This window comes from Micropterus salmoides, unplaced genomic scaffold (assembly GCF_014851395.1).
Source record: "Micropterus salmoides isolate LMB-PRFRI ecotype aquatic unplaced genomic scaffold, ASM1485139v1 Ms_hic_scaffold_199, whole genome shotgun sequence".
NCBI lineage: Eukaryota > Metazoa > Chordata > Actinopteri > Centrarchiformes > Centrarchidae > Micropterus > Micropterus salmoides.
Window position 1 is genome coordinate 1 of NW_024041139.1, and position 25,336 is coordinate 25,336.

The window sequence follows — 25,336 nt, forward strand, 5'->3', positions numbered from 1 at the left end:
AATCAAGAATAAGTAGATGATAATCTGTCAGATGTACCTAGACGACATCACCTGTGCATGCCATTTGGTCTGTTATATAATTTTCTTAGTTTGTTTCCCTTTCTGTTCCAGAACAAAAATTAATTTCCATCAGAATAGCATGGGTACAACAAATGCGAAAAACGTAAATGATGTTTGACAGCTTGACCTTGACCTGAGAATGTGTTCCCGCCCTGTGTCACTCCAACCCTGTCTGTGAGACTGACCTGTTTGTCTGACGACTGGTCATGGTCCAACTGACTTGGAGACAGCTGATCCCCAGGGCCCTGCTCTCCTCCAGCTCACTGACCTCAGAGCTCTCACCTGGGATTGGGAAACAGATCATGCATACAGACGTGTCTTACCACCTGGGGTTTAATGACAACTGATATCTAACATGGTGCATTTATTGTTGCGTGTGTTTAATGCTTTTGTCTGTGCATTTGAATTAAAGCTCTTTTCTACCGGCTGGCTGCTCGGCCAGGTGGCGGGTGATGATCTGGCGGATGCGGGTGGTGACAGGCGTCGGCGAAATACTGGACTCTTGTCCATCACCTCGAAGCATCAGAGTCCTCTCTCCTGAGCTGCCATCAGAGTGAAGCAGGGAGTCCTCCAACTTCTACATTCATACATGTCATAATAACATATCACATAACTGAGCAGAAAAGGCCCAACTCATTAGGTTAGACTATGAGGACAACAGTTGTGGAGATGGTAGTAATACCACAATCAAAATCTTACTTGAGTAAAAATACTGCAATATACGCAAACAGATGTAATTACTCATTATGTAACAGTAATTATTTAACAGTAACAAAGTCCTTAGCAGTTGCTAATGTAATGTAAGTAACAGTACTCTGCATAATAGACTCTTTCAGAGGCTTATGATATATTTTATATTACTGGATTGCCATTATTGATTCATTAACCTGAAGGTAACATTTACTTATTGCAGCAGGTCAAACTGTAGATCTGTAGAAACTATTATTGAGAGATAAATGAAGTGGAAAAGGTACGATATTTCCCTCTGAAATGTAGTGTAAGTATAAAGTAGCATAAAAGTATGCTGAGTATTTTCACTGTCATATCAGAGGCAAATGTTGTTTTTTACTCCACTGTAAGTCTTTAGTTGCTAGTTAATTTGCAGATTCAGATTATTAAAACAAAATATAATCAACAAATACATTATGATGTATTATTATAGATTAAACTAGCCAGCAGTATAGTCATCTAGTTAAAATTTGCTCCACCTTTACCAGCTGCAACAGTGATGCTTATATTATTTCATCAATAATAATGAGCTGTTGTGCATTATGATTACTTTTAGTACTTTCATTATTTTGATGCTAATAATTTACACTTTTGGACTCCAGACAAGCTGTATCTGAACGTCTGAACTCTGTGACAGGATGTTTGGAAAAAAGGATAAAGAATGAAAAGCCTTCTGTCAATGAATGTTTGATATTTGTGTTACTGTTACTGAAACTCAAATAAAGTTCCACAAAAAAGGTTGTATGTTTTCACTTTTACCAGAATTTGAATGTCTGACTATTACTTTGAGTTAAGTAAATGTGTACTTCTTCCTCCACTGCCTTTCAATAGGATTTTTCCACAGCAGACATTTTGACTTGGAACAGGTGTTACCAACAGTTACATTGAATTCAGCCATCTTTAATGTCGTTATTTACACATTTTCCTCTTATGCGGTTTGCTTTTCCCCAAGTCTAAGTGTCTAACGTTACTTTGAAAAAAGAAGTGTGACGCTAACAATCCCACTTGGACAATAACTGTTATGTTACCAACCTGAATCACAGTCTCCAGTCTAGGTGAGTGTCCATCTTGCTCCCGTTGAGAACTCATTGCAAAATTGGCCCAGCTTTAAAAAAGAAAACGTCAGCTAGTAAAGTTAAAGCTTTAAAGGTTTAATTTGACGAGACAGAAACGTAGCTCTAACGTTAGCTTGCCATAACTTAAAGGCTAATAAAACTTCAGATAGAGAGAGGTCAACAAAACAACAAACACAAACGTAGCCTGTCATTTTGAATCATGTTATAACAGATAAAGAAAGTCCCTAATTAACCGGTACCTGCTTAAAGACAGGGCTAGAGAGTTGAAAAAGAATCACTGACAAACTTTTGAGCGACTCTCAGGTCGAGCAGCACTGTTCTAATCCCAGTCCGCTTCCGGGCCGTTGCCATAGAAATAGAATGCTGGCTTGACTGCATAGTGTTTCCATGGCAGGACTAACGCCGAGAGCCAATGGGTTAATGATCGTCAAGGCACTAAAGGCAAAGTGAGCTGTCTTTTCCCAGACAAGACTTACTATAAATTTATTTTCAGGAACACATTTTATTAAGAATTCGAGCATTTCCAGTTCCAAACCCGTGATATACAACCAATAATAATAATCATCTTCATCATCATCATAACAGTAGTCCACAAATTATTTCTACAAGGATTTAATTATTCACAAGCTCAGTTCAATAACACACAAAAAACCACACAAGCACATGATACAAAGTATAAATGAACAAGCGAGGCCGTAAAAACAACCAAGGATACCTGAGGATCATGTAACACACTATTCTAGGGCACAGTGACATCCTATGAAACATGCCATTTGCACTGTAACATAGTTATGATAGGAACATGTCTCTGTGAATTCTTTGACCATGAGTATAGTCCTTTCGGGAAAGGAGGTCATTATGTTGATTCTATGGGGAAAAGCTCAGGCCACTGGATGGATCAAGGAAGATGGTGCAGACTTCACTGTAGAACCACAGTCTTGGCAGGAAGCACTCCACTTCCCAGGTGTTGGATGCTCGGTTGTAAATCTCCACTTCCACCCCGTAGTCCCCCTCCATACCTTTCCAATGGCCTCCGGTGACAAACAGCTTGCCATCCAGCGACACCAAGCCGCCATTCTCATGCAGCATGTGGAGAAGTTGGACCTGAAGAGCGGGAGAAGTCAAAGGCAAATTAACAGGAGAATAAAACATAGTTTTTCTATAATACTGTTAAATTAGCATTGATTCGAGGGATTGCATTGCTGTATTATGACTATAGTCAGCAGTGATATATAAACCCACCTTCTGCCACATGTTCACCTCCGGATCATAACAGTAGACTTTCTTAGTGTTATCAGCAACCAGATATATAGTTCCATCCACACAGACAGAACGAGGAGAGGACAAATACTTAGGGATGAAGGGCGAACATATGCTGATCCAGCTATCTAGAAAAAAAAAAATTGTAGAAAAATGAATTGGGGAAAGTGAGCCATGTTTAGATTTCTATACAATATCCAAGACTCAAAATGGTGAGAAATAAATGAAACATAGTGAATGCATTTGCAAAACATTTTTTTAATAGTTGTAATTTAATTTAGCAAATCTCTAAAAAATGGCAGACTCATCGGAGACATGACGTTTGCTTTGATCATCCTTACCTATAACAGGGTTATAACACTGCATGGCCAAAGCATTGTACTTCACAGCGCACGAGCCAATCACATAGAGCTTCCCATGACACGCTGTGGCGGTGAAGTTCGTCACATATTTTAAGGCGGGACATGTCAAGGCCCAAGTGTCGTTGTATGGGTCATAATGCTCAACTTCAACCCGATCTGATGTTGTACCTAAAGGAGGGAAATGTAAGTAACAAGCGATGAGGTTAAATTATGGTCTCATAAAATGTAAACTAATACTTGCATTTAAAGATGTGTTTGTGGAACATGGCCAACTATTTAACCACAAAGACGAAATGCAAGCAAATTCTTATAAATTATCACCGCAGAGGTAAGCCATTCAGGGCAGATGAGCTACTTGACTTTATCAAAGTTTTCCATTGCACTGCAGGTTTAATTCACCACATACAGGGCTGTTTATTTTCTTACCTCCAATGACGTAAATCTCCCCGTTGAGCGTTGCCGACGCGTGGTTAGTCCGAGGCCGGAGCATGGGTGCCACAGTAACCCACCTCCCCTCTCTTGTGATGTACTTCCAGGTCTCAGTGGTCGACCAGGTGTTGGTATTCGAACCTCGCGAGCCCCCTGTCAGACAGACAAGAGCACTTTGTCAAAAGTCTGCCGACTTTTCGCATTCCTCACATGAGAAACAAAAGAGATCTGCTCAAAACCATTTATCATTACTTCTTCTCCTTTACCGATTAAGTTTCTGTATTTTAAAGGGTTGCATAGACTTCACTCACCTGTGACATACACATCATTGTTCAAGGACACCATTGAGTAGCCCCACTTGTTAGGGTTGGGGAAATTAGGAAGCTCATGCCACTGCTCTACAGAAAAAAAGAAAAGGGAGTTCATGTTTTAGTATCATTCAGAAAGTGAGGGGAAACTGGATCACATTTTCACAAATACAGTATGCAAAGGAGAAATGTATACCAGGGAAATTAGGCAAAGAGAAACATCCTCAGGGACCAAGTAAGGTCAAGAAAGAAAGAAACAGTTAACAGATACAACTTATCTGGCACAGCCCATGACATTGTGGCTAGAGCTGTCATGCTTCCACATGAAACCATAAACTTTAGAATGAGATGCAACCATCTTTTCCTTAACACCCCATATGAAAAACACGGACATGGATGCCGTCTCCCAGCTCTGCACAATGAAATCCTCATTTGACGAACTGAGAAGACGATCCAATTTTGTCACATCCAGAACGCATTCCTGCAGAGCCGTTTTTCTGTCAACGCTATATTTAACGACCATACGACACATCTGCCAGACTGTTCAGACGAATCAGACATTTCCCAACAAATTTCTTTTGCTGAATGGATTCTGCACTTAAACAAAATTGGAAATTATAATGTGGGCAAAAAGTGCTTGTACTTGTCTTTGTGTTGTAGAAGGCACAGTTCTTGTGCAGCTCTCTTTGCAGTCTTGGATCTCTGTCCTCATCTTCATCTGAGCCATCTGAGTCATCTGAGTCATCCAGTGAACGACCTCCCATTACAAACAGCACTTCCTGCAGGTTTGGTTGTGGACTCTGAGAGCTGAGTCTGTCCATACATTCTGGTGCCAAATCCATTTTCTAGAAAAGTAGAAGTCATGATTTTGGAAATCTACTCAGACTGAGCAAACAAAGAGAAAAGAAAGAGTAAGTGTGAGCTCACTAACCTCTCTGTGAATTTTTCCACAGCCTCTCTGCAGCTGGGTGAGGCCTGCACCAGGCTGTCTTTCAGCAGGGTGTCAGCCAGGTAGTCCAGGCTGAGTAGAGAGAGACGGGACAAGGTGAGGAGTTCAGGGAGGTGGCAGAGCCGAGACTCCTTGTGGTGCCCGACCCATTTCAGTATGGCCTCCACGCGGGTACACTCTGACCGGATCTGTAGTCCTTCGTCGGAGAGACAGGCAACCAGTCTGTCTTTTCCCAATGGTAGAAACTCCTCACTTTGTTGTACAGCCTCAAAGTTCTCCAAGAGGAAGGCCCACGCTTTGGCCACCACCTCAGGGCAGCCATGGATCGCCCCAAACTCCAGGATTCCCAGGCAGTTGGTTGCATCAATCTGGTGCTGGAGGTATCGGCTGCACACGGCTCTCACTGTCTGGAACTGCAGCTGGCTGGAGGTGCAGATCAAACCCTCCACATTGCTTTGGTTGATGGTCAGTTTGCCTGTGTAGGCAAAGTCCAGCAAGCAGCTGAGTATGTCAGGATCAACATCATGAAGCTCCACACGTGCAGCTATGCTCTCCACAAAGTCCCCTGTGAACATGCAGCGGAAGTACGTGCTGCAGAGGGCCAACAAGCCGCGGTGACAGGGGAAGTCCCGACCCCCTGCGCTCAGTGTTACATCGACCAGTTTGGGGTGAGAGCAGAGGGAGCGCAAGCCCTCCAGGATGCTCTGAGAATGCGAGGACAAGCAGAAGTCCAGGTCATCCACATTCCGCACCATGGCCGACTTCAGTTCAAAACGTAGGTCAAATCGTCTTTTAGCAGGGATGGTCAGAAACAGAGTTTAGAGCTCACCTGCAAGTGTTAAACAAAATAAATAAATATATTAAAATAATAAATTATTGTCAAAAACCTGTTTAAACAATGTTGCCATAACTTCAGCATGAAGTACAACATCCTTTTCAACAATCTTTTTAAGTAACTGCATCACACAGATGGCGTGACCACAAAATGGTCTACAGGAATAGTTTGTCATTTATTACTTACAAAAAAGATATCTTTGATTTTACAATAAAATAATTAAATTAAGTTTCAATTAAAAAATAATGCAGTTTTGTATTATGGTGCAAATAAAAGAAAGGCCTAAAAGGGAAATGAAGAGAATTGTAGATACATTTTGAGTATTTGAGTTTAGAACTTAGAAAACTATTTCAGAAACAGTGACCTTTCAGATTTGACAAAAAAGTAGCTTGTCTTCTCAAGTGTAGCATCACCATGTTCTTCCAAGGACTACAAAGTACTTTTGGCTCTTGATTAGTACAGTATGAGAGAATAGTATTACTCTGATCTCCTCAAAAGCGAACAATAAATTACATTTCCTCTCATCAGATACTGTGAAATTAAATAAGTAACCAACAACAAACTCACCACAGAAGCACAGAATGGAAATAATGGCTCATCCTTCCAGTAAAAAAGCAGTTTGTGGCTGAGCAGCTGGTTAGATCAACACGGAGTGGGCAGCATGGAGAAAAGCTTTTGCCAAGTCATTGGGACGGGCTGCCTGTCGTCGAGTTATTTTTAGGTCTGACAGTGACACTGTGCTGAAGTAGATTCCAAACAACATCATGCATGGGAGGCACAGCTGCTGTTACAGGCACATATTTACCATTTTCTCAACAGGCCTGGACTCTCGCTAAGGAGATATATGAGGTAGCACCAACTCTGTTGTGTTTTGTGCTGTATGTATGTATCTCACACGCCTAGAATGTACACCCCCCTCAAAATTTTTGTAAATGTTTGATTATATCTTTTTCATGTGACAACACTGAAGAAATGACACTTTGCTACAATGTAAAGTAGTGAGTGTACAGCTTCTATAACAGTGTAAATTTGCTGTCTCCTCAAAATAAAACATCACACAGCCATTCATGTCTAAACCGCTGGCAACAAAAGTGAGTACACCGCTAAGTGAAAATGTCCAAATTGGGCCCAATTAGCCATTTACCCTGTCTGGTGTCATGTGACTCGTTAGTGTTACAAGGTCTCAGGTGTGAATGGGGAGCAGGGCTGTTTAATTTGATGTTATCGCTCTCACACTCCCTCATACTGGTCACTGGAAGTTCTACATGGCACCTCATGAACCTCAGGATCTGAAAAAAAGAATTGTTGCTCTACATAAAGATGGCCTAGGCTATAAGTGTTATGAGTTGTAGTTTTCCCTGTGAGTTTGAGTTTTTGCCATTGTTTCATATGTCTTCTTGCCTGTTTCTCTCGTTCCTTGTCCTTAGTAGTTTATGTCTCGTCTCTCATCTTAGTTCTTGGTCCTGTGCTTTAGTTCAGTGTTTTCTTTATCGGTGTACTTCTGTATGTTCTCATTATGGTCTGTCTTAGTCCTTAGTCTTTTATTTCCATGTTTTAGGGCAGTCTTGTCTCCTGTTTGGTCCCGTCTCTGTCTGTGTCCTGATCTTTTCATGTTTTTGTGTTTTACTTTGGTAGATCTGTCCTTGTGTGTTCCTGTGAACTTTACTTCCTGTTTATTTTGGTAATCTTCTGTACCTGGTGTCCTTGTCTAGCTTTGTCTGATTACCTGATGTATCTCAGCTGTGCTTCCCTCCCTGCTTGTTAACGTGTGTATATATTGTCCTCAGTTTTCTTCAGTCTTTGTCACGTCCTTGTATTGTCTGCGTCGTTTGTGTCTTGTTGAGTGTCCCGCCTTGTGCTCCGTTTTCCCTGTTCTGGATTTCCCTGTGTTTTTGGATCGTTCCTTGTGTTTTTGGATTACCTTGGTTTGGACTTTGCCTCAAGCTCCTTGTAAGCCTGTTTCAGTTTAGTTTTGAGTTAATAAATCTCCTTTTGAACTGCATCCTCCCCTCGCCTCGCCTTTGTCTGCATTTGGGTCCTCACCTCAGTCTGCACTCAGCACCCCGACCCGTGACAATAAGAAGATAAGAACCTGAGCTGCAGCACGGAGGCCATGACCATACAGCTGTTCAACAGGACAGATTCCACTCAGAACAGCCTCGCCATGGTCGACCAAAGAAGTTGAGTGCATGTGCTCAGCATCATATCCAGAGGTTGTCTTTGGGAAAGAGACGTATGAGTGCTGCCAGCATTGCTGCAGAGGCTAAAGGGGTGGGTGGTCAGCCTGTCAGTGTTCAGACGATTCGCCGCACACTGCACCAAATTGGTCCTCCCAGAAGGAAGGCTCTTCTAAAGATGATGCACAAGAAAGCAAACAGTTTGTTGAAGACATGCAGACTAAGGACATGGATTACTGAAACCAGGTCCTGTGGTCTGATGAGACCAAGATAAACTTTTTTGGTCCTAATGGTGTCAACTGTGTGTGGCGGCAACCAGGTGAGGAGTTCAAAGACAAAGTGTGTCTTGCCTACGGTCAAGCATGGTGGTGGGAGTTTCATGGTCTGGGGCTGCACGAGTGCTGCCGGCACTGGGGAGCTACAGTTCATTGAAGGAACCATGAATACCAACATGTACTGTGACATACTGAAGCAGAGCAGGATCCCTTCCCGTCAGAGACTGGGCTGCAGGGCAGTATTCAACATAATAATGACCCCAAACACACCTCCAAGATGACCACTGCTTGCTAAAAGCTGAGGGTAAAGCTGATGGACTGGCAAACATGTCTCCAGACCTAAACCCTATTGAGCATCTGTGGGCATCTTCAAACAGAAAGTGGAGGAACGCAAGGTTTCTAACATCCACCAGCTCTGTGATGTTGTCATGGAGGAGTGGAAGACGACTCCAGTGGCAACCTGTGAAGCTCTGGTGAACTCCATGCCCAAGAGGTTTATGGCAGTGCTGGAAAATAATGGTGCCCACACAAAATAGTTACATAAGTGTAACTATTTTGTGTGGGCACAAAAGGTGGGGTGTACTCACTTTTGGTGCCAGTGGTTTAGATGTGTTATTTTGAGGGGACAACAAATTTACACTGTTACAAACGCTGTACACTCACTACTTTACATTGTAGCAAAGTGTCATTTCTTCAGTGTTGTCACATGAAAAGATAATCAAATATTTACAAAAATGTGAGGAGTGTACTCACTTTTGTGAGATACTGTTAAAGATATACAGCACGTTGTCTCTCTATGATATGTGCTGTATGTCTATATATGGGTTAAGATAAATGAGGTCTGATTAAAAGTGCCTTAAAATGGTAAGAAAAAAAAGAAGATGTAATGTTGGAGAAATTAGTCTTTACAATGGGGTAATATTAAATAACCAAGGTCAGCTTTACAATAAAATAAACACATTACACAAGTATCTGTGTAATGATTTATTTTGTAATAATGCCACAACTGGTCCTATTTCTGACAGATCATGGATTCTAGGCTGTGTTGCGAATATTTACCATTAACTGCTTTCTTAACATGTTAGTGCCCTCTGCACTCTGGCATTTGAGTTATGGCTGGGTATGGTTTGCAGCGTGTTGCCAATTTGATACCTGAGTTTGAATAGCAGACCCAAAATCTTTTTTTTTTTTTATAAATCCTTTATAAAACTTAACAACAAAGTCCAAACTTCTCAAATGTATTTCAGGTTAATGTTTTAACACAAAAATACAGTATAAAATTAACAAAATTATAATTCAAATCAGGCAATATCTGATCAAAAGTAAACAAGGCTAAAAATCTGGCTAAGCATTCTGTGCTAGCTTTCGGTACTCAATAGCTGACTATTACAACAATTCAGTTCACAAATCAAACAGTATTTAGGTGTGATACCCAGCCCTTACATCATCAAACTACAGACAATACAAAAATATCAAAAAGATGACACAAGAAACTACTCAAAATCAAAAATCTCTGCCTCTTTCTCTTTCCAAAAAGCAAAACTACGGTCGATGTATTTACAAATTTCTTCATTGCTGAAACTGGAAATGTCAGTTCCACTGTGGGGCATCCCCTCATCAGGTGTAGGTGTCTGCACAATGACTTTAGGGACCTGTCTAACCTCTGGGAGGCTATGTTTTACCACTTCTACTGTGCTTTCAGACTGACTCACAGTGTTTCCAAAGAACTTTACTTTAATGTCCTCAAAACCGTCCTTCCACTCACGGTTTCCAGCTTCAATGTCCTGTATGACAGCCTTATGAAAGTCCCTGACCAGCTCCCAGGGAAAGCTCCCCACATGATCGAAAACCTCAAAACACAGCAGGTGCCTCATTTTACGTTCGTCCACAGGCAACTCCAACTCCAGGATGTGAAAGTAGCCAAGCATGAAGAGATCTAGGGTCAGGTTGTCGTATTCCATCAGCACGCCATCCAGACGAGGTAGGAACTGCTCTGGGGAGTAGAGGGCTTTCTGCCTGTGAAGCCTGTGTGATAACACTGAATGGTTACTCAAGATGTATTAAAAAACAAGATGCAAATGGAGACTATAAGCTTAACTACCAAATATTTGCATTTCTTTCTTGCTGAATGAGAGTCAATGATTAACAGCTTTTTAGAAATGTCGTTTTATTTATGTCAGTCGACTAAAAGATTTATCAATTAATCATTTCAGTACTAGAGATAGCATTCCAACCAGAACCTGTACGCTGTTCAGTGGATATTTTTTAAGTTGTATCCTTGACATTTAAAGGGGCTGTATGTAGTTTTCAGCGGCCTCTAGTGGGCCATTTTTTAAGGTTGCAACCACTAAATTCCCAAGCGTGTGCTCGTGTGTGTGTGCACATTTCTTGCAGGCTAAAATCAACACTTTGACATAATATCAGTGGTACAGAGGATAATATGGATCGTGTTAGCTGATGAATTAATGTAGAAAGCCATACAACTATAGCATTTTACAGAGGATAACATTCGCAACAATAAGCTACTGCTACTAAAAGAGGTTAAGAGTCCCATGGAGCTGTGGGGAACAGCAAATTTGAGGTCAATTGTATAAATAAAAAAAGATTTAAAAATACTGGTTAGTGGAGCTGTAACATATGTTTTCCTTTCTATTAACAATATCTTAAAAATTATGGATTTCCATTAAACTTTATGAAGGGGTTGGTTATGGGCAAGGAAGACCTTTTCAATAGTAGCTCATTCTATGAACAAATGTGTCTTTCTGAATGAATTAGTTGTCTTCATTTCAACTGGTCATAAAGTGCTAATAAACACAGTTCCAGCATCCAGCATACCAGAATGTACGGCCATGACATAATAAGTGTGTAGTGTCTAAATCCTTTGACTGTGTGCGTCTGTATAGCTTTTGGGAAATTTGATAAAATTACTGATCAACTTTTGGATGAAACTTTGACACACTGGCATAACGTGAGCACTGCAGGTGGGGTTTTGTGCTTTAATAGATGCCACCTAATGTTAAGAATGTTGTAGAATAGGGATGGACAGTAACTTTGACTAACTAAAAAGTCATACAGCCCTACCTGCGTATTTGTCTGGACGGGACACTGGAGATCATGCTCCTCCAGTTTCCAAGCATCTTGTTGACAGCACTCCTCTGCTTGAAGAAATGTCCCAGAGAACTGTTCATCATCTTCGACTGGGCGCTCTCCTCGCTGCCACGGCGACCCGACCCGGATTTTTCGCCCAACCCGGGGTTTCCACCACTCATCTTCCTTTCTGCTGCATCCTTGCTCTTCAGTGTCACAGTGTAGGCAGATTTCTTCCAGTGGCCTAAGAACAGCACGACTATACGCTCCTTTCTGAGGCTGGTGGTCTCTGAACATTTTCATCATAGTCAATGCCGGAGTCACTGTTCTGGTCTGTTTCTGAGGCCGGACTCAACACTTTGGGCTGTTTGTCTGACTCTGTGGCCTCAAGCTGTGTGGAAGAACTTAACACGACAGCCTCCTCCGGCTCATCTGACAAAGGTGAGTTCTGTGTCTCAAAATTAGACTTAAGAGTCCTTACAGACACTCCGAACTGATGGATTTCATCCTCTATGCTCTCCCTGCGTCCCCTGGTGGAGTTCTGTCTGTCTGGTGTCTGAGAGAACACGGTGATCAGGTCGGTGTTGGGCATCTTGCAGTAGGGCTGGTCTGTCAGGTTGGTCATGAGCAGAGACATGCTCTTTACGATGCCTGAGATGCGGCCGCACCATACAGGTAGAGGAATTTGACTTGTGAAGTTTCTGAATTGTGTGTTGACGGTGATGTTCACTATGGGGGCTGGCAGGATGTGCCTGAGCTCCTCAGCTAGACGAGCGAGCTCTAGCTCGTAGCCTTCACAGTTCCTCTGCATGGAGACATTGGCAATCTGCTGCTCCAGATAGATGAGGTCATCCTCAGCCAGCAACTCACCAGAGGGCCCCAGGATGGCATTGTGGGCTTGGGAATACCTCCAGCTGACTTTGGCATATCTGTTCCCATTTTCCTGTAAGAGGCAAACAGCAGGCAGATAAACATGCAAGATGCCATGTTGAAGAGAGTTTTATTTTTTTTTTTTTACATTTCAAATGGTTTAGGCGTGAGAGGAAAAGAGTAATGATACAGTAAAACTGTGATCCAAACCTCAAAAATATGACTTGTCAAGCAATGTGTTATGCCTTCAGTGATTTGTTATATGCAATTAAAAGTAAATGATGATGGAATTTCCAAGTGTTTTCAAATTTTCAGTAATGCAGATTTTAAATAGCATCACAAAATCAGACCACAATTTTTGCTTTGCTCATTGTGGCCTGGTTAGTCTCAACAAGCATTAGTTTAGGGGGCATTTGATTTGAAGGAGACTGTGCAACATATCACTGACTTTAGGGCTGCAAACTGAACAAAATTGATCAATTATTAAAACAGTTGAGGATTTCATTTTTATTTGTCTGTCGGCACTGACTAATTATGTTGGCTGATTTTGAAACTGGAACAATACAAACTATAGACAGTTTTTATAGTACTAAAAGTAAAAAGATGCCTCAGAGTTATGAGTGTTTGGCCATCACCTCCTTTCTCTGAAGTCTACATGCAAGCCAGCACCTAGTGTGCGTTATCCTTCAGTTCTTTATGATCCACCTGTTACGACATCACATCATGGTGTAAACACTCTCCATAGTTCTCTTGATTAATCAAACTCTACAGCTAAATTTACCAAAGATATGTAAGATTCAGATAAACGTATATACTAATTATTTGAAACTTCTTTCGAGAGGCATTACCTTCCTCCTCTGATCCTCCTCGTCCAGCAGCCTGGCCTGCAGCTGTCTCACCATGACTTGCCTCTTCCACTCAGCAATGGGACGGCCTCTCTCATCGTGAGTGGGCACCAGGTAGTCGATGTCCGACAGGTTGGCCTCCTCAGTGGGCAGGACCACCATCTTGTTCTGCACAGACAATGCTTTGTTAGCTAAGGAAAGGAAGCACTTCCAAAGGAAAGACAGGCATGCAAAACAAGACAGCTTATTGCACTTACTGCTTGTCCAGTGAAGACTCCTGATATCCCTGACTGTTTCAAGGATTTAATGGACTTCATGTCGCCAAGTAGTTTTCTTTCAGGCAGGAGGTTTGCATCAGGCAATATAGTCTTATCAGCAGAGACAGTTATCTCACTCCCAGCAGCCTTGGACTGACTGAAACCCTTAATAACTGAAATACAAATAATATATAAATAAGTCTTTGTCGACGGTAAAAGAGTGATTAACTTAGATAAACAGCAAAGTGTTTCTCACCAGATGTTGCGGTTTGAACCTGCTCTATTCGGTTGACAGCTTTTCTCTCTGGCTGGACAGGTGTGGGTGAAGCAGAAGGAACAGGGAGTTGAGGGTATCTAGCTTGCGGGGACTCCTCACTCTCAGGTTGCTAATTCAGACCCCAAAAAAAGAGGCATGGCCAGGTTGCTTTGGATTATAACGGAAATTGTGAAGAATGGAAAACACTGTGAACAACTAAACTCAGTGTTTACCTTTAAACTATCCATAAGTGTGTTACTGCTGTAACTGTCCCTGCATGTGCTGCTCAGGCAGCCGTAGTAGTCCTCCCTGCTGCACTGCAACAACACGGCCGGCTTTACCTTCACTCCTTCCTCCGCCGGAGCAATTACCTCAATGGGCTTATCTGCACAGGCTGTCTGCAAATATCACGGAGTCACATTTAGTACTATTTAAGACTGCTGAACACCAAATGAGAAATGTATAACTTAGGGTTAAAAGGTTAATGCTCAAAATTCTTCTTCTGACGATCCAAGTATTTGTTTCACAAACTCTTTTTACTGATCCATACCTGCCATCAGTCACATCACATCTACTGTAGTATTCCCCCTGGTCAGACACCTTGGATAAAATAGTTTTTGACAAATCCAAACATGGCATGACTGCAATGAATCTGAGTGTGACCGGGACATGAGATTTCTGTTTGCTGTAAATTTCATGATATTGATGGAACCTCACGTTGTCTGATGTCCCTTCATAGATTTAACTACAATATCATTCAACACCCCCAAATGCTTTTCGAATTCTTCTTAGCCTCTGTTTTTTTTTGGGGGGGGTTGTTTTTTAGCAAACAACAGCTAACAAATCTGGTTTGTCTCTTTAGATGTGACTTTATACTGATTATAATAGACAAAAGTTTTGTATCCCTGCATGTTGTGCAAGTGAATGAGCCGCCACAACCGAAAAAGATTTCTACAACAGATCTAGACTAAGAGTATTTTAGAGTTATGTGATAGGTGTGTGAAAAGTCAAGAGAGCTTTGTAGTAATCTGCAACACAAATCTTTCATTAGTGACACTGTTTATAGGTTTTCTTTACATTGTGACTCATTCTGGACTTAGACTTAGTTCTACTGTGACAGTTCACATCTAATATAAAAACAGTCAAGCGACAAAAAGCGTAATTTTGATATCATATAGGAAAAACACCACCTGAGGAAGGTTATTTCCCTTTCATTTGTTGTCAAAGACACAAATGACACACATTTGCTTTGTAAGTGTGGCAGGTGAATGTAAAGGCATATTACCCAACCAGTCTATGGTAGAAATGGCAGTTACAGTTTGTGGGAGATGGAAAGGTACAGTATTTGGTCAGTTTAACCAGTCACAATTATTTTTATAGTCACATTTGTTTGGACTGATTTCAACAGGTCAGTATGATATGTAGGTGGAAAAGGAGCTTACACCTGAGATCCTTTTCCCAACAAAAAGGTTCAAGTAAAGTATATTAGTTTAAGCATGGAAATGAGAGTTAGGCTGACTTTGTTTTGTCATCAAAATGATTCATTATGCTGGTGAAACAATAATTGAATTCTAAAGAAGGGAATTAACGAATAGGCTAAATACAATTGCTTAAAATGTCTAGTCTGCAATTAACATTCAAAACATTTCAAATCCTAAAGACATGAACTATGAAAGACAAAAGTACAAAACAAGCACATGGGATAGCGAGCAACCTTGAATAATTGGCAGCATTTCACACCACTCTAGTGGGGGATGTAGGATGTATGGAAACATTTAGATCCCCTTTAATGAACCTGCGTTGTCCTAATGCACTCCATGCAGAATGCATATCAAATTCAGCTCTCCAAGGACATTATTAGTAACCAAAACATCAAAGGCAGCCCTAATATGCTGGTGCATGCTGTTGTGCTTTCTGTCCATGAGGTGGTCCCTGCCATTTCCTCTCACACGGCACTTTGAAGTTGAACAGCACGAAATATGCTGTGACACTGCTTAGGCGGAGGAATAAACTTCCCCGAAGTTGTGCAATCCATAAACAGATAAACAAGGGCGCTGGGAAAAGAGGAGGGGGAGCCTGATTCCTTTGTGACCCGTCTCATAACAGTTCAATGTCCTAGAAGCTATTATGAACCGGTCCTTGTGTGTGTGTGTGTGTGTGTGTGTTTAATTAGACCCAGTGGCCAGAATGCATTTGGTTTTCATCAGAAACCCATCACAATTGCCACGCAGATATAGATAGCCTAGCCCTGTTTTGGACTGGATCCACTCTCCCTCTATCAAAGACCACAAAGAGCCCCATCACTAAAGATTAGGAGCCAAGAGTTAAGAAACAGCTACTCAGTGCTGTCTCATTGTCAGACATGCAGCACCAGTAATCTGTGGTCCCCGTGGGTTGAGCCATGAGAGAGCTGAAGTATTTCAAAACACTGTGTATATTAAAAAAAAAAAAAACATTTCTTGTAATTCTGAGCTCTGAAATCAATCATAAAAACAACCTGCTTCCACATGAAATGTTCATGTTCTTGGTGATAAATTGCAATGTGGAATGTATACAGCGGGTGTACATTATACACAGAACACTATAGTGTAAATACATGTCCACTCACATGTAAAAATACTCTCAGGTTTCCTCCACGGAGGTAAATGCTCAAGAGGCTGAGAGACGGAATGTTTTTGCCAACATTTACAGCATTTTTTTTTTGTATCCACTGTAGCTTAACAAGACAAATGACAATATATGTCTACTTCATACTGGAAGACTGCAACAACTACTGGATCAGAAAACAATATGTAGAAACAGTGCAAGAGCCAAAATAGGTAGAAAAATCATGTCCAACAAAAAACAACAATGACAACATATAATAAGGTCATGAGCCTGGAGTATTAGTCATGCCTAACCGTAAGAGGCCACAACTGATCAGAAAATAGGTAAAACACTGCCAAAACAGCTGCCAGCTAGGGCTTTTTTAACTGAACTTTCCTTTCATTTTACAAAACTAATTACTCAGCCCGTCCAGTCACTTATATGAACAAATGCTCAAAGAATAACGTAATAAAGCATAAAAAAAGAGCAAAATCAAGCAAAAGCAGCATAAAAAGTAGAACAAACAGTGAATATGATCAATGACTCACCCTATAACTTACTAACCTTGAACAATTCTCCCAGTGCACACCGCTGTGACTTCACTGTACAGTGAAACTCCAGAGGCACGACTTGTGCAATGCGCCCGCTCTGTGTGGAGGATGTGACACTATCGTAAGATCACCAACCACTCGTTTGACACCATCATCAGGATCTCCGCCAGTGGCCAAGGGCCGCCAGGCAATAAACAATAAACTCTGATCGGAGAATGTTGTTAATAATTAAGGGAAAGGATAGGGTGGCCGGTAATGTCGCTAACGCATGGACAAACCAATGGCCACGTTGTTGCACGAAGGGAGGTATCAGCGGAAGACTTGTCAAAGCAGCTGGAAAAGAGACATTTTATCCATGCGCGTTCAGGTGCTTTTTCCACTTGGGACAATTGAATGGAAGAGGTAATTCATCAGGCTTTTTTTATTGTGAGGGTGGGGGTCGAATCCCTCGGTCAAATGGGGCAGTGGAAAGACAATGTGACACCAAAAGCTTAAATAGATGGGTTTGACTGTTAATGAGTAAAAGTTGACAACGACAAACGAAGTGCTACGACAAAACTGTGGCCACATTTTCAACATTTGACTGAACATTATGACTGAAATCCTCCATGAATTCACCAAGTTCCTGATGAATATCATGTCCGCCTCCTCAAAAGTGATGCATTCCAGCATCCTTGGTGGAGAGACAAACAGCAAAAAGATGGCTGCAACTAACAGTCACCGCAAGATAGTTCTCTCTATTAAATGTTTCCCAAAGCCCAAGTTGACCTGTTAATATTGCTTGTTTATATATTTTAACACCTTAGCATTACATACTTTTAAAGTTGAATACATAGGTATTACAGGGTGTGTGGGCAGATGATAGTTTTAATAGTACAGTGAAATAGCTCCCCATCTGTGATAAACATATAACTGTGATGCAGAGCTTTCAGAGAGATCAAGAGCCCTGATGTGAAAGAGGATTGTGGGCTTCATCAGAAGCATATCTTCAGATTATTTTATCTCTGATAAAAATGAAGAACACAATAAGCTCATTAGACAGCTCTCCTGCGATAACGCTGATAGGATGTTTTAATGAGCGCAGATGCAAAAACCTATTCAAGCATGTGTTTTGCTTCTCGTTGCAAAAAAACAATGCGGACATTTTGACAAGTACCTAAAAAACACAGTGATGATAAGACGACAGTGTGTTTCCTCGGAAAAAGTCTTCTAAAAATACCACTCCCAAACAGCCGTGTCTTCGGCCTGATCGCGGTAAATGGAGAGCAGAAGCCACAAGTGTGTGTGAAGTGAACCTCACGCCACCCACTGTTTATTTGATTGCAGCTGTTCCTAAGATGCGAGATGAGGAAGAGCGGTTGACAGCGCTGAATGAGTCTGACCTCATTGTGAGCGATCCAAACATGCGGATAGGCCAAATCCACAGCTCTCTCCGGTCAATGTCCCAACCCATTTAGGTCGCTGCTCGGAAATGAGATTATCTGACTGACACTTAAGAACCGAACCTGCGATCTACGCAGCACTTTACAAACCTGAAACACCACCAGAAATGTAATTAAAGCATGTCTACTTGTACGATTCATCTTCGGAACAGTAGGCTTCAAAGCATTAGTGTGCTCTCCAAACATGAGGATTTAAATCAACTGACAGCTATTTCAGGTTCTCTATCAGATGACCTCTTTGTTCACATCAAGCCTTAAGTTTGTGTGTCCAATTCATACGTTGCCAAGGAACATGATACATCATTCTGTCTGCTACCAACATTACACAGAATCCAGAGGTGACAATCATAGCACTTCCAAGTCCCTGGAAAAAACATGACCCACAATCAAACGTGTGTTTGAAGCCAATGACATCCTGCTCTCAGAGTCCACAGAGGGATAGAGTTGCCGGTTCCAGGCATCAGAATGGTGAAAACGCTGAAACTTAAGCTTGTGGATCTCATAACGGGCTCAGCCCCTGGGCCCTCCACCTGAGCCACTGGAGAGGGGTAACTGATAGGCCCTTAGCTGGCGGCGGCTCCGGCTGCGTTCTACGTCGTAGCGGCCCCTGCGCTAATTAGCTCTCCATTGTTGATGGGATGGATTATTTCTGAAGGGGAGCTCGGCAGCAACGCCTCGCTGGCTCCCTATCACCCACCTCTTCATGTATGAGTGCAGCTCTTCTCCGCTGACTTATTCATGGATTCTATTGGCCGACAGTTGTCATTACTCCGTGTACATCGCTGTGTAGTCAATGGTATAGGCGGCGAGTGAAGTGTGATAGGGAGAAACAACAATAGGCTGCAGGTGGACAGCTGTGACGCTTTAAGGTTCAACAAGTCTGCTGACAGAGTGGTCCACATAGGCTCTTTCAGTTACCAGTATGCTCTGTTTCCTATTTAAAATCAACTCCACAAGCTCAAATTTCAGTATCAGTATCAACTGTAATCCTCTAAAACTAATTATTTTGAAGCTCTTTAAAAGAAAAACAAACAAATCAGTCATTTAAAGAGGCCGCACACTGACTATTTATTTGAGTTAAATGCAGGCCAGTTTTTGCTGTATTGGCCCTTGACTTGAACAGGCAACACAAGCATAAACAAGGTGTTAACAATAAAATATTCATCAGTCACATTAAGGTGTGTCGTGCTTTCTGCACAAAACAAAAGAGCTAATCTCAGAGAGTCCTCAGCGGCAAAGTGAGAACGAAGAATCTTCTCCAGCACTCACGGCACCACCGCATATAATGCCTTATTAAAACACAAGCCATCATCCATCACTTTCTTAGACCTTTTAAACCGAGAGCAAAGCAATCAGGCTGAGTGGACGAGAACAGCACTGGAGAAGGACAGGCCTGACCTGAGTTAAATACACGTCACAAATTAAGAAAATGATTCACCGAGGTTCCGAGATCTTCCAGATGTTTGCTGTTGACCGCACTACACAAACTAGCTTTGATTTTCATGCCAAAGCAAACAGCTGGGCAGTGCTGACACAAAGGGAGGATCCAAAGCAGAGAAATGTGTAAACTATAATATACTGTAGGTGTGTGTGTGTGTGTGTGTGTGTGTGTGTGTGTGTGTGTGAGTGTGTGTGTGAGGGAGAGAGAGAGAGAGAGAGAAAGAAAGAGAGAGAGAGCGCTTACTTTTATCTCCACGGCACAGAGATATCTGGCACATTCATGGTGTCCATTGTACTCTGCCAAGTCAGCTGCTGTGAACCCATCAATATCTTGGTCTGTAGGGTTTGCATGATTGGCCAACAGGATTTTACAGCACTGAGAGAAGGAATAGGACAATTTAGCAGACCAAGAAACAGCAATATGTATCAAATATTGCATTATGAAGCAAGTTCAGTATATTTAGATAAGATAAGACAACAACAAAAGAAAATGTGAGAAAATAAGTTGCTTCCAACCTCCAGCTCTCCATTCTCTGCAGCATCATGAAGTGGGGTCCCTCCCCAGTAATCCTTGATGACCTTGGAACCCACGTGAAGCAGCCTCTCCAAGATGCAATAGTGCCCTCTGCTGGCAGCAAAGTGCAGAGCAGTCGCTCCTTCTCTGTCCTGGCTGGACAGGTTGACATCAGTGCAGGTCACCTGTTTGGGGTAAATGAAAAAGGATCAAAGTTAGGATTGAAAAGACATCTAGGAAACACTTGCTGTGCTGCTATACTGACCAGCCACACAACCACAGCCTGGTGGCCCATGTGAGCAGCGGCATGCAGGCAAGTCATGCCATCGTGGGCCCTCAGGTGGACGTCAGCCCCGCAGTCGTTCACAAGGTACTCTACCAAATGCAGGTGCCCTTCCTGGCAGGCCAGATAGAGCGGGGTAGCACCAGTGCCTGTCTGGTGGTTCACACACCTGTACCCCAACACACATCAACAACGAGGTTAAGTTCCAATCATCAGGCATTATATTTTTAAAAACATGTTGTCAGCATCAGGACGTAAATGATGCTAAAAAACATCTGCCACAAACACATTTTAGGTTATATTAGCCACAGTAGGCTTAACTCTTTACCAATGGAATCTAAACACATGACAGTATAACAAGAAAATATATTATATCTCAGTTGTTGAAACTAAATATTAGCATTGGTATTGCCTGAAATGAATAAAAGTAATTGACTACACTACAGCAACCAAGGACGTCACTTTGTGCAGAAAAGTGGTGGGGACTTAAAGGTCAGAGATTAGGGGTGTGACAGAACACTTTGGTCACGAGAACAGATGAGAAGATACTTTAACACTATTTTAAAGAAATATTTAATGCTGAAATATATGAGTGGGGGGCTTGGTGGGTCCTCCCCCCCAAAAGATTTCAAGCATTAAACTCTTAATTTACTGCATTCTAGAGCCATTTTTTACACCAATTTATGTTGTAAATGTCTTTATTCATATGAAGGGAAACACAAAAATTCAGGTGGGCGGTGACAATTCAAAATCTAACAATATTATGGAATATATTGCAGTAATCAGTTATTTCAAGTTATCAATATAATAATCAAGTTATTTTCTTGGACAATGCACATGTGCACATGTGTTCCTATATTTAAATTGTACTGCATGTTTTCTTATTGTGCAAACCTTTCTCAAAGCAATTTCACTTATTATTTTACATTTCGTAACATTTCTTGTTTCAAGCTATTTTTCAGAACAATTTTAACAAATGCTTTCAAAAAGCGGTGGGGACAAAATCAGCTGTTTCAAAAAGTGGCAGGGACATGTTCCCAGCATCCCCAATGTAAATGACACCTATGACAGCAACAGCTTCAGTACTGTAAAACCACAATCAGCAGCACAAATACATGCACCTGAACAATGCAACGCTTGGAAAAACATAAAAATGCAGTTCCCTTGTCATTACGTGTTAATAGCATTAACAGCAGATAACAGATACAGGATGTGCTGAATCGTATATGCTTGCACTCTTTTAATCTGAATTTTTCTGTTATGTTGGACATGACATGAGCAAACTATCAAACCCATATAAGTGGCAGACACTTTTATCCAAAGCGACATAAATTTGAGGAACAACATGTAAGCATCAATAAAGCATCAATACAGTAAGAGATCTACAAGTGACAATAGATACTAGTAAGAGCAATTCCCACGTATGGCATCTTCAATGGGGAAAGTACCCACGGAAAGAAGTAAGAGTTAACGAAATAGTGCAATCAATACTAGAGAATTTAGTATGGGAAGCATCCCCAGCTGTTGGAAATGTGTTGGTCTGTGTGTTTTTAGATGCTTTGCAACATATCTGATTATAATAAATGATTTTCAGATACTCTAGTTATCACTGAAAATAGACTCTAAAACTTTAAAATCAATTCAAAAACAAAACCAAAGTCAGTATAAAGATGCTGATGTTGGCATCACATTATTTGCTCCAGCAAGAATCCAAAAGGAATCTTACACTTAGGATATAAAATAAGGGTCAAAACCTGTTTGGTTCTTGTCATCTGTCAAGACTGTGAGACACTGCATGTCTGCATTTATATTGACATACATACTACAAAACCACAAGGCTGACATGTGACCTACAGTGTCTATGCATGTATTATTCACAGGTTACTGATGGTCACATGTGAGAATCTGACCTTGCCATTTTGCCATTGTGCAAATTACAGTCGTAAAGGAGATGAAGCAGGAAGAGCAACATATCTTTATCTGCACTTTACTAAGTGCCACTGTCTCAGGTTTAGATGGAGGAGAGATGGGATTCAAGGGGAGATTAACATTTAAATGTTCACCATCAGGAGAAGCCCCATGCCATAATCATTTTGTTTAATTATGAGCCATGTCAAAAAGTGACTGATAACATGATAAAAATGTGATTTTATGTAGAAATAAATTTATTGGAGATACATTAGACAAAGGACAGGTAACAACAAAACATATAGTCGCACCCAAAGCTGTATCTTTACTCTCTAGTTGTGGTTGTCCTTGTGGCGCAGATGTTTAATCAGTGACTGTGAAAAACAGGCGTGCATGCTTAGGTCCACTAACCCAGAGATTCTGGGGGTACTTCTTTGTAGGGGTAATATAGAAAAATAGTTGAAATAATTAACTGAAAGTAATAGGTAAACAGTTAAATTTGTTAGCTAAAACTAAATTTTAAGAAGAAACGTTAATGGATAAATGTTTATATGATAAAGGTCAGTTGAAATAGCCTAAAGTATGGGTATTACTGCTATATAGCTATAAGTAATGGATACAATTTGAAATAGCTAAAAGTAATGGTAAATGGACTGTACTTGTAAAGTGCTTTTGTAGTATTCTGACCACTCAAATCACTTTACACTATCTGTCACATCCATCCCTGGTATTCAAACACTGATGACACATCAGAAACATAAACTAATACATTCACACCCACCAACGCCGTAGCCACCAGGAGCAATTTGGGGTTCTGCACAAGGACACTTTGACAGTAAAACTCGAGACTGGGGGAGCCGACCTCCACCGACCTTCTGATTAGTGGATGACCCGCTACCTCCTGAACCACAGCCGCCACCAGTGGATAAAGGGTTGAAGCAGATTAAGCTCAGTGGCGGTTCTAGACCAGTTTTATTAAGGGGGCCAGGCTGGGGCCGGTTGTTTTGTCAGAGGGGCCCATTCAATCCGGGACACAAGGGCAATGTTTTCAAAATGTCTTGTTTATATATAATGTAATGTTTTAGTATATTTCAGTAACTTACAGTTATTATTTTCAGTAACAGGATCTTTTCAGTAACTTAGTTATAATTTTATTAAATTACATTACACAAAAAAACATTCCTGTTAACTTTAACTCAAGTTACAGAACATTCTTTGATGCAACACTTCTTTCTAGGGCTTAATGAACAGTATCAGCTCTAGTGTACGAGACTTTCTCTGGATCCCAGTTTGTATTTTGTATCCCACTATAACTTTTGTTAGGAAACAACACACTTCTCCATATTAGTCCTGATGTGAAGTACACACAAAATAAAATACTTGATGGTAGGCAATCATCTGTGCATTATGGAAGGGGATACATATTTTGGCAGACTGCGTGTCCAGCCAGGTAGGACCAGTAAGCTACTGTTATAACTGTTTAAATGCAATGCATTATTAAATTGTTATGATAATAATTTACCCTCAGAACAATATCCAGCAATATCCAAAGGAAACATGAAGTACAAGGAGAAAATATTCTACAATGCTACATTCAGTTTAATGTACATTTCATCGCAAGGAAGATATTACTATGATCACTGTTGACCAGGGCTATTCAATTACAGATTCAATTGGGCCAGATTTTAAAACCAGAACACAGAGATGGGCCGGCCATTTTCTCACGAGTTGGGATCATTAGGATTTTATTGACACACTTATATTGGTAATCCTTATTGGTTCAGTTCTTTATTGATGCTCTTATCAGTCCTATTTATTACTAAATAATTGCATATTATTAAAAAAAATTTACATTTTTATTAACTAATTGTTTCTAAAGCAGCAACATGATTTACAACAGCAAAGTCACTAATATCTCACTAGAAACAAATCTAACATATCAGTAAAATAAATCCTATTCCTGACATCAACATACTGAGTGAAGTTTAGAAAGAATGAACAACTCAGTCCCTCCTGTCCTCCTCCTCCTTCTGCTGCTGCTGCTGGTAGAGAGGAGGGCTGGTCTGTTTCTACCAGCTGCGTTTATAATGTGCCATATTTTAATGTACGTGGCAAACTAAGCTGAACAGTTACTAAAGACAGTGCAGCAAAATTCTGTACGCAGTTTAACTCAACTAACAAATCGTTCTCGATTGACTGTGATACAAATAACCTAGTTAATTTATTTAATTCCTCATGCTCGTCCACCTTAGATTTTATAGCCCCTCTGAAAGCTAGACCTAACACCAAATCTGCTCAGCAGCCCTGGCTAAATGACTCTATTAGATACAGGAACGTAGAAAAGCCGAGTGCAGATGGAAGAAATCTGGTCTCCAAGTACACTTCATAGCTATGAAAGTTTTTCATCTTTTAATCTGCAATAATACAATGGTGAAAGATGCTAGAACACACTATTTCTCTACTCTCATCATTTCCAACAAGCACAATCCTAGATGCTTCTTTAACACTGTTAATCTCTTAGTAAATCCTACTCCTCCCTCTGCTTTGGCTGACAGCGAGTTCCTTGCTCACGTTATGACAAAGGTGGGAAAAATAAGATCTAGCATTAGCCCCTTTCTAGATGTGGACCACCCAGCTCAGGATCATTGGAGCTACTTCTCCCCAACCAATTTATTGGAACTCACTGAGACTTTGTCAAAGATGAGGCATCCACCTGCCTCTAGTATATTATCCCTACAAAATTTTTATTCAAATCATGGACAGCCTAGGTTCCTATTTGCTCTTAATCTTAAACAGCTCACTGTCATCTGGTTGTGTTCCAGATTTTAAATGTGCTT

General features: G+C 41.1%; 2 protein-coding genes and 1 pseudogene across 2 annotated transcripts; all 3 read right to left on the reverse strand.

The window, feature by feature from the left end:
- Window positions 1–245: 245 nt before the first annotated feature.
- On the reverse strand, window positions 246–2,622 carry LOC119911261 (putative ciliary rootlet coiled-coil protein 2; the record flags this gene model as incomplete). The annotated part of the gene is made up of 4 exons (XM_038730073.1): window positions 2,105–2,622; window positions 1,822–1,894; window positions 484–637; window positions 246–342 (listed from the first exon to the last, which is right to left on the reverse strand). Coding segments are annotated over exons 2-4 (308 nt in total), but the record flags the coding sequence as incomplete, so codon positions are not given.
- Window positions 2,623–2,633: 11 nt separating this feature from the next.
- Window positions 2,634–6,812, reverse strand: LOC119911260 (kelch-like protein 30). Its single transcript, XM_038730072.1, is given in 9 exon segments — window positions 2,634–2,759; window positions 2,762–2,969; window positions 3,108–3,253; window positions 3,467–3,655; window positions 3,914–4,069; window positions 4,228–4,314; window positions 4,868–5,069; window positions 5,152–6,002; window positions 6,576–6,812. Coding segments are annotated over 8 exon segments (1,803 nt in total). The 5' UTR covers window positions 5,929–6,002; window positions 6,576–6,812; the 3' UTR covers window positions 2,634–2,721.
- Window positions 6,813–9,429: 2,617 nt separating this feature from the next.
- LOC119911259 lies at window positions 9,430–20,755 on the reverse strand (annotated as a pseudogene).
- Between the last annotated feature and the right edge of the window lie 4,581 nt (window positions 20,756–25,336).